The sequence below is a fragment of the Sphaeramia orbicularis genome, chromosome 15 (genome assembly GCF_902148855.1).
Source record: "Sphaeramia orbicularis chromosome 15, fSphaOr1.1, whole genome shotgun sequence".
Taxonomy (NCBI): domain Eukaryota; kingdom Metazoa; phylum Chordata; class Actinopteri; order Kurtiformes; family Apogonidae; genus Sphaeramia; species Sphaeramia orbicularis.
In genome coordinates this window covers 31,098,947-31,113,331 of record NC_043971.1, presented here as the reverse complement: position 1 = coordinate 31,113,331, position 14,385 = coordinate 31,098,947, and the positions used below count along the sequence as shown (strand labels likewise).

General features: G+C 37.5%; 1 protein-coding gene across 2 annotated transcripts in view; it reads right to left on the bottom strand.

Annotated features, from left to right (window-relative positions):
• The window catches only part of bicc1a (BicC family RNA binding protein 1a), a 76,529-nt gene that overhangs the window by 48,772 nt on the left and 13,372 nt on the right, over positions 1-14,385 (bottom strand). For both annotated transcript variants that reach the window (XM_030156771.1, XM_030156772.1), the window contains exon 2: positions 4,195-4,241. In XM_030156771.1, coding sequence (XP_030012631.1) covers positions 4,195-4,241 — 47 coding nt within the window. The remainder of the gene's footprint in view (positions 1-4,194; positions 4,242-14,385) is intronic.

The following is a 14,385-nucleotide window of genomic DNA, read 5'->3' as shown; positions in this document are numbered from 1 at the left end:
CTCTATGACTAACACTATCATTTTTTTTCTCTAAAGGGCTCTTGTTCAGAAAAACTTGTTTCCTGTCCAGTGTTGCTGTTCTTGGCTGGGCTCTGCAGATGGGACTGATTTCTGACAGACCACACACCATTTTAAAGGGTGGATGGTGTGTTTATTTTTATGAAGGGGGCTAGAAAATACCTCTCAAATGGGTCAAGATATTTGCGCAAATTAGGTTACCTATACATTTAACGTTCCAGCCTTTCTTCTCTCTGTCACCCCACCCTTTCTGAAATGAATAAATACATATCTGAGTATGGCTCTGATCAGTTTCATAGCTCAACCTTGACATGATGATTGGTTTTGGAGGTCTGCAGATGGTAGTCTGCAGACGTGTGCAGAGCTGTAAGTAAAATCAAACAGGATATCATTAAGGCAATGTCCTGAAAGACGGCACGCGTGCTCAACACACGTGACTGCCGCTGTGCTATACGTACACACATACAGACATAATCAACATGGCAGAGGCAGGACCTGCTTCCTGCCCTGCACTGCAATGGTGCAGCTGTTGATTCAGCTGGAATGTTTATGCATGTGTGTATGTGTTTGGGAGGGGGACACAGAGAGGGCTGTTTGGGGGTGTACGGGGAGGGAGAGTTAAGAAAGAGACTGGCTGAAGTAAAAGAAAAGCTAGAAGCTCACAGAACTAACTGAACTGATCCCCTGAGAATCTACAGTCTTAGCCTTTGCTTGTTAACAGTCTGGGTGCTAACTACTAACGAAAACACCCTTTAACCTTAGGGATACAGAAATACTAATCATGAATCTCAAAAAAAGCACATGTTAAGGGTTGATCTAGCTAACCTGATTATTGGATCTGAATCTGTTTTTATTCAACTGTGGCTAAAATAAATACATTGGAGCTGCTTATATTCCCCGTTCTGTGGTCTCCAGTATTCTCCCACCCAAAGCACTAACAGGTTACACATCATGACTGACTGATCAATACTGACAGCTATCAAGAGTCACAAAGGAATATGACTGCAGAATGACGCAGCCAGTCCAGTTGAGTTTCAACAACAAGGCAACAGGCAAAACTGCAACAAACATCACAATCCTCTATGACCCAGGTCATTCACAGGTTGATTCAGTCCCAACTAAAGTCAGCCTATCCAGATCTAGATGGCATTGTATGTTAAATCTGTAACCAATAAAGTGAGAAAACTGAAGGAAGCAAAACTCAGAGGCCTTCTATTCTGACTGCAGCATTTTGTATGAGTTATTCTACATTTTCAGATTTGGATTTTTCTTCCTACTGTTGCCAAATATTGATGCCTTTGAACACTAATTCTTTGGATTTGTATCAGTCCTATGTAACATATGTGAAAAAAATTTATGTCAAAACTCATCGTCAATCCATACTGTTCACTGACATAAGAGGCTGACTTCTTTTTGTCAAAAGCTGGAGCAAACATTGTTTATTTTGATTTGATGGCACTCGCTGTGACCTACTTCTTTTAACATACCACCCTTTTATGCCAACCAAATATTTCATTATGACAGTCCTCGCTTTTTCAACTTGCCCTGTGTCAGCACAGCGAAATACAAGATTCTCCTGTGCCATAAACCGAAAGAAATGAATTACTCCTGGCCTGAGATCTGAGTGCACTGGCACTTATATATCACGCCTGGCATTATTTGCAGAACCACAACTGCTGGGAAGGAGAAATGGAAGGGGAATCAGGGATGAACTGGCGAGAGGTTCAAAGACATCTCTCAACTCCACTCAAATCCACTCCAACTCCTCTGTGGTGTGCAGTTATCGGCTCAACCAACCAGCTCCTCACAGTCCCTCAGATCAACCTCTGCACAGCTCCGCAACTGCTCTGTGCCATGTCGTGACAGTCCAACATTTAACAGCCAAAAACTTTCACAGCACTAGCATGCTCAAATGGCCAGTGATGTGCAAGTTAAAACAATCAAGTGCTTAATTCCAGAGAAATCCCCTTGTTGAAACCAACTGACACATCACTGGTTTATTAGGCTGCGGAGGAAACAACAGTGGGAAGGGAAAGCAGTAAAGAAAACAGAGAACATCAAAACAAAGATAGAAAAGAAAGAGAGATCCCTCATGTGAGCTGCAGAGCTAATTTCCCAGCTGTGGCACCCTCCTGTGGTCCCACTTTGTCTGTAGCCCTCCTCCCTTTTCATTGACTACATGAAGAGTGTGGACCGTTTGCTCTCGGTTACAAAACGTTGCTTGGGACTCAAAGGAAGTCCAGCAGACAGTGAGTAAGAGGGTTTTGATCAACCGCAACAACTCGGCCTGGGGAGAAAGTGCGGGGGTGGACCATTTTATGTTGCTCTCGTCAGCGACTTAACTCAGTACAAATTCTATTCCCTAAGTCTACTATATAAAATGTGTGACCGTGTGACCAAAAAATGAGTTATGCTTCCTTATGTGAGGAAGACAGTGGGTAATTTGCTATGTACGTACTTTATTAGTCTCACTGAGCGTGTGCGGTACATGGGTGTGTGGAACAGGCAGGAAGCGGTCCAACTAGGAGTTTCCATTTTCATCAACTTCAAGGTATTTTACACACCTCATCCATTTTCTTTCAACAATGCCATTCCACAGCAGAGCTCAGTGTTTATTTTCATGGCTTTAATTGGGCATGTATGGTGATCACGCTATCAAAAGGAAACTATACAGAGTTATCCAAATGGAAATTCTACAATAAAAACACGACTTTAGCGGTCCTCCTTCACAGTCCCTTACCATCCTGCCAACACAAACAGCTGCACACTAATTTCTAATTGACGACTTAACCTATGCAAGCCACTGTACTTTGAATGAGCTGTGACAATATTTAACCCAGATGCTTTAACAACCAAGACTGGCAAATGCAATGCACCAACAGCAGCCTTTTGTCAGATTAGCTTTGTAGAGTGAGGAAGACAACCTCCACTATATTTCTTAAACATTGAACATTACCGTTTTACCCAAACCAAATGAGGTGGAGACGAAGCATAGAGTTCCTTGTTAAAGTTCCACGGAGGGGAATCTTAAGGCGCCTGGTTTGCATTACTTGGTTTTGCAAAACTCCTTTAAGGACAGTTAAATTGCCTCCTTCTTTGACATTTAAGTCTGAATCCTAACCTCCAAAACCAAATATGGAAAATAGACAATAGTTGGATACGAAAACAAACCACCGTCCATTCATTTATTTCATTATAGACTATTAGCATTCTGCAGAGGCAGTTTAGCATATTCAGCAGGGTGGACTTTAAACAGGAATGAATTCACTTATGGCATGTAAGAGTACCGCATAGTTAGCAGGACTCCTTCATAAAAGCTGCTGAAAGAAAACAATTAGGGCTAATCATAAATGTTGAAGTTCCTGATTCATGGTCACACGATATTCCTTTTTTTTTTTGCTTTGATTTCAATCCATTACCATTCATTAAATCCCAATGAAAAAAGATGAGGGCCTGATTGGAGTATGTAAAACATTACTAAAATCAATGGACATTTGTTCCATTAGACATCTTAAACAACACAGGCTTGACATAATACAGATAATATTTAACACTAGTGCTAAAGTTCTCCTTGCAGCAGCACTGAAACAACATAGTTTTTGCAAAAATACCAGACAAGAACCCACTGTACCTTCAATGATGGACGTGTAGACAGTATTTGGGAGGAAAAACCAAGATATGCAAGTCTAAAAATTACTTAATTAAAGCCTATTATGTAAAATATTGCTTTGTTCAAGGCAAGACAGAGCTATACACTTTACTGATCGAACAGGAAAAAGGAACCAGTTGGGAGCACTGAGGCAAATCTTTGTTTTACTGAAAATAATGTGCCTTCAGGACATTAACTAATTATGTTGACAACAAAAGAAGTCATTGAGGCATTACGGCGTACATGAAGCACCCCCTTCACTCTCAGTTTAAGCCGCGCACATGACTCTTTCCTGTCCATTATATAAGTGTGAAAGTGTTGTGTCAGCTGCATTATAGGATCAGAGTCCTGGAGAGACTTAACGTCAGTATCGTTCCGTTGTTTGTGTTTGTTTTGATTCGTCATAAGGAGCGACCGGAGAAGCACCTGACATCTGCTCCCGTACTGAGAGCGCAGCACTCCTCAGTGGGCCTGAACACAACCCAAAGACAAAGCAAACACCATCCAAGTGCAGACTACACACTCACCTTCTGAAAGAAATCCTCCCCGCCGTTGACTCTCCCCTCGGAGGCGGCTGAGAAAACGAGAAAAAATAAATTTGTAAAAACCACACACAGCCACTCAATGTTAAATACACAACGTAACCTTAACACAGCCAAATCATGCACAGATTACCCAGTCTCCTCAAAATGTTACAGTATCTTCACTCAGAGCAGTGTTTATGGTGGATCTCTATTTCTTTGGATATTGGGTTTGGCACAGCTATTGATACTTCTCATTTGTAGGGATGGAATAAAATGTTCCAAGTAATTTTCTATAATCCTAGAGATTGGATACAGCTTCCGTGTAACAAATTGATGGATACCGTGGAAATATTTAGGCATTTTACAGTAGCTGTTAATGGTGTAATTCATACCACACTTAGGTCAACTGGTGTCGATTTTGCACTTTTACGCTTCTGACAGTTGTCTGTCATCATATGCTTTGATCCTCAACCACTACAGTACTGGAAAAGAAACCGAAGAGTTGCAAAATCCACTGCTCCAAGTCACCTGTAAACTTAATGAACATTAACAAGAGAAGCTTGGTGTTTTAAGGTATTTTCCAAGCAGGTGAGGATGCCAAGGAACTCCCTCAGCTGATACAAAGAGCTTAAATGAAAAAAAAAAAAAAAGGTCAGCAGCCGACCGCAAAGTAAGTCAAGCCGAAAGTCTCTCCAACACATCTGCGAGTTCTTCAAACTGTGGCAGCCCCGCTGATGCAAAATGCATATCTGCTCTCCAAGGAGAATTCTCATGTTCCTCTGTCATTTGGGACTACAGGAAGGTTTAATGATGCATTTCAGCCAGCATTAAAAAAAGATGGATCTGTGCAAATGTGGGTCAGAAGCAGCAGCAGTCACCGTATGGGTTATACAGTTCAGTCATAAACACAGGCTTCAATGCAAGATGTTTTGATTAATGGACACAAGGTCCCACTATGCTTCATGTCAAATAGATAACCGTTTTATTTTAGAAAACATGGGAAAGCTGCAACACATCTGAAAAAAATGGCAAAAAGGAACTCCAATTGGGAGGTGGGGTGTATTAGTTTTAGTAGAAAACATTACAAAGTTGAAATAAAATACTGCTCTTGACATTGTGAATTCCTTTTTGACACCTCGTTCATAGTTCTTTTGACAGAGCTGGGGAGACGATACAAAAAGTGTGTCTCCAGAGAGAAAATCTTTTAAGGCTACAGGTATGAAACATGCTGTCACTTTAAATTACTATTATCGATGATGCCAAAACTTTCAAGAGCGACCTGTTCTAAAACATCAGCAGAAGATGTAGTTGAGGTTGAAAGTTTAAATACACACCAGCTTAAAGTATCCGTGCTCAGATTTTCACAACTCCAATCATGTCAATATACAAATGTGAAATTATAGTACAAAGAATTCGTAATTGCAGCTTTTTATTTATTATATCACATTCTCATGGGTAGAGCAGAGCAATCAATCGAATTCCATTTGCAACAACAGTCTGTGCAGTTATATATAATTTCAATGGCTGCAATTTAAAGGTGGGGATATTTGGGATTCAGTGATGATGAGCAGAGGAGTGTAGTGTAAAACATGCAAAAAGAAGCTGCTGTGTATGTTTTATTGCTTTTAAGTTTCTGTTTTAACTCACATTTCGAAGTAACTAGACGTAGACAAATATATTGGCTGGCCAACATGTTGGGCCGATACGTAGATTTTTTTCAATATTGGCCATCGGCTTTAAATTTTTTTTTGAAAGCTGATATTTGATCTGTAGTGAAAATTTTATAAGATATTTGATCAGGCACCTGTGTGGGCAGTACTTGAGGTTCAATAAATGTTAAAAGAGTACTATGTATGTGTGTATTACTAATTTAATTTATACTGCTGCATAAAAATCTTAATTATCTGAGTGTTTCAATTGTATTTTACCGTCAATGTGCTTTAAAAAAAATAAATAAATAAAAAAATTGGACTGAAATATCAGTCTCAAAAATCGGCTGACCAAATTTTTAAAAATCGGCATTGGCCTTAGAAAAACCTATATTGGTCAACCTCTAGAAGTAAACAGTAATCTGCACATTTGATTACGAAGCCAGTTCAGATACAGATTAATTTTCTTGATACCCATGGGGAAATTCACCTTTTTCATCATATAATAAATAAATAAATAAATACGAGTCAAAAAATGATCAATCCATGAATCATCAGACTGTGGTTTTCTACAGTAGATTCAAATTATAAAACACAGTTACAACAATATGACTTTTTCATCACATCTTGCAGCTCTAGTTACAATTCACCTGCACTAAGTTAACTGCGTCTATAACCAGCCTGGAAGCTTCAGGAAGCTGAAAATTACTTTAGAAACATCATATTTTAAATGTTCTAGATGCCATGGATCTGTGGACTTCCTTTAGACCTAGGAAGCCAGCCAAGACCTTTGCAGAAAAAAAAACAGACTTGTGCAAGTCTGGTTTCTCCTTGAGATAAAACTTTCTGAAGGTGCCACGAGTTCACCAAAATATATCCTGAGACAAATGTGTACTATTTTTTCCCAGAAATATGCAGCAATATATCATAGTGTAGACATGTAAATTTTGTAGACTCTCAGTAAATATGCAAAAATTAAAAACATTTTTTAAAAGTTCTCTTTATTATTATTCAAGGATATACTTTAATGAGGTTGATGTTGATGTTTAAATAATGTGGCCAATAGATAGTGTCAACATGAGTGTCCATTTCTGTTTATTTTATTAGATATTCATCCTTTTTGTGCTTGGACAAAAAGAAAGCAGAATAGATAAACACCGGCTTCTACCAAGGTGAAACATCATATCATCTGCCGATAATTTATAGAAAAATCAAAAAGGCAGATATTTATGTTAAGCTGATGTGTCACTACATACCCAACGCTTCACATTGTCATCTAATTGAACAAATAGATGAAATATATATTAAATGAAATTAAATCATTTGTGAAAAACTGAGAACTTATAACCTCATATCTTATAAAATGATGACATGGTATGTACATAAATAAACATATTGGGACAGCCTGTCAGACATCAGTCAACATTTTCACAGTTATATTTGTGTCCACTGGATGAATCTGTGTCCAATTTGTCCTCTCTTTAGCTCTGTTTTAGGTCTACTCTCTCCTGAGGGATTCTGCACTTTAGTTTTGCTCAGTACTCAATTATTCTCACCATCTAGTCTTGCCAAAAGATGCTTTATCAGACCTTTTCACTGCTGCTGCTGGTGGAAATTATGCTGATAAGAGAGAACTAAAACACTAAAATTGTAGCTATGAACCTGAAATGGTGAGATAAAAGATGTTTCAAAGCCCTGTAAGTTCGAGAGAGAAATGTTCACAGCTTTGTTAGTACAAGCAGAACCTTTAATATTACATATTTTAATCTAGATCAGCGATAATAAAAACAACCCTGGGGTTTAAAGTAAAGGCAGTGCACACTGTACTGTATGGTTATCACGATGAGAGACCTGGGTGTGTGTGTGTGTGAACATGGACTGGGTGTGAAATGAATTGTTATGACCTCTGCCATCGACGCCGCATTTCGAGGCACAAACAAAGAAAATGAAAACCCTTGCTGAGTGTGCAGTTTTACTTTCATTTTGGCCTTTGGCGATGCAGCGATGCCCACATCATGGGCCTTTAACATGTGTTTATACTCACAGAGGCAACCCTGTACACAAGTCCAGACCACAGTTTATGAAGAGGAAGAAGCTTTGGCTCAGTGGGTAAGCTCTGAGTCTGTGTACCGTAAGTACTCACCATCCCATTACACCAATAACACATGAATTCTTTATGCTCTTTGTAATCATATTAAGTCTGGACAATAATAAAGAACTCTGAGGATGATGTATATCCAAAACAACAGCGACTGTACAGCAAAATTATATATTTACTGCATTTTCAGGTTATTAAAAGTCATTATTCCAGCAATTTTTCATCCATAACTCAAAAGTGCAGTTAGTTTTAACAACAATACACATCACTCAGTTTCATAGCATCATGGTTGTGTGTTTCACTAACAATGAACAGCTATAATGCATCCATAACTGTCAAAGAAAAAATGCCGTAGCCCGATGAAACAGTAATATTAACAGATGGAAAATTTCACAGAAGAGGCAATAAAGTCACAGAAACATTGCACGAAGCCTCTTCAGTTGCTCCTACTTCTGTCTAAACTTAGAGATTTTTGCAAGTTCTTGATGCTCATGGTGATGCACTCGGCGTACTGCCAAATGCTGTGTGTAATTAGATGACGGCAGCAGAGAGGAAGATGGAAATTACATGCAACTCATCTGCACCAAATGTTAAATACTTGGCATTTTTCTGTGATTATTAACCACATGCCAATTCCAAACATTAGCTATTCACAGTTTCCAAACTAATCTCATGTGTTTGATTTTCTATCATCTTGTCCTGTTGTGAATTAGACACATTTGACAAACTGCAGACCTGGTTTTGTGAAGCACTTGTCATTTTCCATTGTGGGGTCAAAACACAGTGTCCCATCAGAGAGCGAACTTTAATTGATTTCCATTCCAACATTTATTTCAATATAAAACAGCTCCTTGTTTTGGATAATCCCTTATAGTCCAACTAAAGCAAAAATGAATCTAAAAGTCAAAATGTGGGTCATTTAGCAACACTAATCTGTCAAATTGTCTCTAAAATCTCCCATCAGAGAGATTTCAAATATCAAGTTTTGACCCTGTGGTGTTTTAGACAATTTTAATAAAAACAGAATTCTGTATTAACTGTATTTCGCCTTTAGAACTGTAAGATTTGTGTAGATAATATATACAATTCATATGTTCCTTGAGGACATTCACAGATCTATGAATACATTTTGTTAATTTTTAACGTCCTTATATGCAAATAACTACTAGTTTTGAGCTAGACAGATGGGGAGTGAGCCAGTGATTCTGACTGAAGTGCTCAGTTTTTCTCAGTTTTGTCTAAAACCATGAAAAACTGTTAACGTTAACGTCTCCCGCAAGAACTAAAACAAACAAAAATGTGAGTGACAACTGCAGCACTAAAGTCATTTTCCACAGTTGTCTGAACAAGTAAACATGTCGCTGTTTTTCTCTTGTTCTTAGCCTTTTTGTAGCAGTTAAACAAACATAAATCCCTCTGGGAACCAGTCGATGACATGTTAACGAATGGATGAATAGTGCACAATCAAATCAAGGGTTCTTATTATGCAAAAAGGAAACAAAAATCTTTTTCAGTCTTCAGGATGTTAGCTGTAGTTATGAGGACGCTGTTGAATAAAGTGACGCGATGTGAAGATGTGCAGCTCTTGTACCACATCTGTGATGACAACAATGACTAATTCAGAATAAATCCAACTGTTCAGGTGCACATTGTACATATGTACATGAGACAGTATCAAAGCAGAGTCTGTGTACAATGAAAATAATTACACTTTAGATGCTCCATAAACAACTAAATGCACTGAAATACTTAATGCTCACTTTGCTCCAAATGCACACACTAGTCGCTTTTCCATTGAACATCTGTGCAAAACTTTACCGATACTTAGTAAACGTCCAAAAAACAGAAGTGCGTAATGTCAGTTTTTCCATTAAATCACAAATGCGATGATTTATTTATTATTGAAAGATGACACGAGAAGTCATTCCACAAACAAGGTGACGAACGTAAATATCATGTTGATTTACAGATATATTCATTATTATTATTATTATTATTATTATTATTATTATTATTATTATTATTATATATTACCCCTCTATCTCATGCTAAATTTAAAAATGATTTGGTTTCCTGGTGTGTCCACACATATCACGACATGTTTCTTTTAAGCCTCTTCTTCTTCGCTTGTTGTAATGTCCGTCAACATGTTTTTTTTTTTTAAATTCATGTGACTCTAGTTGCAGAAAAATGTGTTTCCATTGCAGTTTTGCACGATATACCAATTGCGCTATGCCCAAAAAAAAAACACTTCTTGCCAGCGCAAAAACTTTTAATCGAAAAACGAGATTTTTGGTGAAATTGTTGATTTTCCATTAGCTAAATATTTATGCGCAAGTTATATTCGCCCAATTTGAGGGTCAATGAAAAAGCGACTACTGATGCATTATATACTTGTGCTCCTTTGGTGAAAAATGCAGTATTTAGTTTGTTAGATTGTTCCTTTAGTTTTGGTCCAGTGAATCTATGGCATTTTATAGAAATAGCTAACTAATACAAAACACAATCTGCTGTTGTATCTTTGCTCTGTTAGACTTTCTGATATCAACCATGATGTCATTACAAACAAAAAGGTCAAATGGAGCCTAATAGAATGATTCAGAAGACAAAACAAAATAATCAAATAGGGGAAACATACAATAAGTTTGGTTTCCAGCCATGTATCTGTCAAACATAAACTGTGAAACATCGTTTTTGGCATGTGCGCTGGGAGCTGAAGAGGAATCTGATATGGAACATGAGTGAAAACACAAGCCATGTGCTGAGAGCAAAACATCCTGTTGGCACATGAGTGGCGTGTAAACCGGTCGTGGGAGAATCCAAAGCAGAGACAGGAAGGGTAGAGCAGGGTGTCCAATGAGCTATGGGCACCACTGTGTCTACATTAATACAGCACAATGGGTACATGAAAAAAACACATACAATGCTATATTCATTACTAAAGATACAGCCTTATTCTAGCATTAAAAATGAGGAGTGTTTCTGTGGGTTGTTCAGATGAATTCAGGAGTATCTGCAACTTTTTTTTTTTTTAATCTAATGAGTGTTTCACTTTGGGAGCCAAAACACACCAATTTTTCAAACTGGGTCCCAGAGTCTAACAACGCCATCTTTGGATTTCCAAGTGCACAACCCATATGCATCTTTTTCTGAAATGCTAAAACCCTGACTTGCAAGAGACAACAACAGCAATGATGGCAGATTTTTTCCCCCCAAATTATGTTTGTTTACATCATAAAAGTTTTTTTTTTTTCCATGTCTTCTGTTTTTTGCATATTTCTTTGGCAGAATTACAGTAACACTTACAGGCCTGGCATATTTACAACAGCGTCTTCATTGGTTTGGTGTAAACACACACATTTCTTGAGATGACTAAATTCACGAAAAACTTTTTTAAAATGAAAAAGAAATAATCATTTTCCTCTCCGTATGGACAAAGCCTTAGTCTCCAGACAATTGATGACTTCAGTTTATTATCTTTGTGGAAAATTGCTGAGTTGGAGATTTATTGTATTTCCACAGTTTTAGATCCAATGGATGAAAGGGCTTTGTTCTAATGTTGTCTGTTGTGTTACATCAAAGTTTGTTTCACTGGATTGACTGTGAGGAAGGGCAAAAACACAGTTCAGTTATATTCTTACTCTGAAGACGTCTTTGTTTCTATGCAACAAAAGAGGAAATAAATAATGAGAACAAAAAATGTTGTTGTAAATATTGGTAACCCCCTCCTTCGTAATCAGTGCATCCTTTGTTTCCGTTCAGTTTCGAATGGAAAAAATTATACTGTATAAACCTTGAGAGTTGAGAAGTGTATCACCTGCTGTCATGACTTTTTGTTAAAACTATCGTTGTATTCAAGCCTGTTCAGATGAACTACCGAACTGCAGCATTTCAATCAAAAACCATGTTAAATTCCAATCAAAACCCAAGTCACACTATCCTTCTCACGTCATCTATGTATCTACATCGATGCGTCTTTTTTGACAACATATGGTAAGAAAGGAAGCTCTCTCGCATTTGTCTTCACATTTTTCTTTTAAGAGCTTATAGGCATTTTGCCTAAAAAATACATAGCTCACATCACATTACTTAGATAAAAAGAAACCTATTATTTTGCCTGTCAACTGTGAAACTTAAAATTATAGACCTTGTTTTAGATTATAAAAAATGGACCGAATGCTAGGGCAGGAATTGAGGAGCATATCTTTTATTTACACTGCATTATTTTAGGATTTTGCAGCATAAATCTTTTATTGAATAATGTTTGCTAGTGTGTTTTTGGCTTGGGTTACATGAGGACAATGCAGTGTTTGTTTCCCCTCCAGTACAGTAGATTGTAAAGGGATAAAAGTTGGAAATTGACACAAAATACTCAAACATCCATTACAAATCCCACTAAGGTCCACTGGTGGACTGAGTAAAACATTGCTAATTTGTGTGTAGTGATCTACAATGACTAATAATGAGACAAAATAAATATGAGGGTTACAGTTAATCATATCCACACCCATTAGAGTAACCCTGTAATTCACTCTATAAAATTATTCAGCATAACTAATTACTGTCACTATATAGAGCTGAGAGAAGATGCAGTAGAAGGCATTAAAAGACTCAAAGCTAGCAGATGGAAAAGGGTCTGGTATCCATTATTTTGTGGAGAGTGACTTTCTGGGAGATTCTGCTGTTTTGACATTGAAGGAATGTAAACAGGGTTGATTTCTACAGCTATGGCTTAAATCCACAGCCAACAACAACCCAGCAAACAATACAGACCCAGTCTCTAATAAATCCAATCACATTTTTGACGGGAATATTTTTAACACAAAGTCTCAGTTCTCCACTACATGTCCAGGTATTATGGAAGGGTTGCGATTGAGCAGCGCCGGTTAAACAAAGGTCAAATGAGAGCAGACAAATCTATAATTATTTTTCCAGTAACACGAATAAAAATATCTCATAGTTTAGATGTTAAGCCAATATCGCTCACCTTAAGTAAATCAATGTCAATCAATGACCGCTGAATAATGTGCATGAGAACAGGGGATTTACACATGCTGCACAATCGCACTGTGGGAAATTTATGCAGGGAAATGATTCTGGATTCTGTCAGGATTTCGATGAAGATATGAACTCTTTACCAAAAAGGCAGAAGGAGCCCCAAAAGACAAAAGCTAAATCTTTAAACTGTAAAGCAGCTTTTCTAAAAATCCTCCAAACTGGCAATGATCACAAGTGAGCTTAAGGTAAAACTTGGGACGTTTACAGAAAAATCTATCCAAGCATTAAAATACGAGTAGTTACACTTTATTTTTTTTCTCCCTGGATGGAATTTCAAAACAACTGACAACTTCGATCTGAGCAGAGTTTGACGTCTCAGTCCACCATCTGCTAACGTGCATTCACCGACGTAAAATAGATTAATATTAAAGCCAGACTGATGAGGCTCTTGGCCTGCGTCAATAGTACTTGATCTTGTAAGAGAACAACAATTCCTTTTTTTTTTTTTTTTTTTAAATAAAATAAGTGGGTAACCATAATGTTTTTACATCAGCTTACCTCCACCAAACTCCACATATTGCTCCATTACATCAGAATCACCCAGCAACAGAGCAATTTTGCTGCCATTATGGACTGAAAGTGCTTCTCAAGAAACACCAAAGTTTTCTTTTTCATCTAACCTTTGTATCTACACGTTTAACTAATTTTAATCTGACATATTGATTAATCTTTGTTCAATAGCTACATCAGTGTGCATTGGCAGAGCTACATTTTGGACAGAAAGTGTCAAAAAAAGCAGCTTTTCACCTCTTTGCCTCCATGCTTTTGGTTCCCTCCCTCCAGTGCACTGCTCAGCTCTCAGCTGATTCAACATGGAGCTAATGAGACGGCCCCAGGGAGCCATAGAAAAACACAAACACACATGCAATACACATGACAACTGATCAATGCAAACGACATGACAACTGTTTTAATAACTGTGTATTTTAGTTTTTTTTTTATGAGGAAAAGTACAAAAAAAAAGCTTTAACTATTGAAATGTAGAGAATCTTGTTATTTTCTTTGCTTATCTGATAATAAACTGAATATTTTTAGAATAGAATAATACGGCTCTGTTTTATTGAAATCCTCCACCTCAACACATTGTACCCAAGCAGAGAAGCAGCTGCAAAAGACGACTGACCTCAGTAAGACACAGGACTAAATATTACAGAACTTTCATGCCCACTGCTCTAATTTAACTTGGCCTGGCAAAGCGGTAGCAATAGGTCTTTGCATTGGAGGACGTTAGATCATGGGATTCAGCAAAAGATCCACAAAAACACTCTTAAACTAATTTTTGTTATAACATATCTGTATCAACAAATTAGTTATGTGTTATAAATGCACAAAAGGAACACAATTAGTGTTTAAACCTAAAATTCACATCAAAATGAAAATATTCCACTT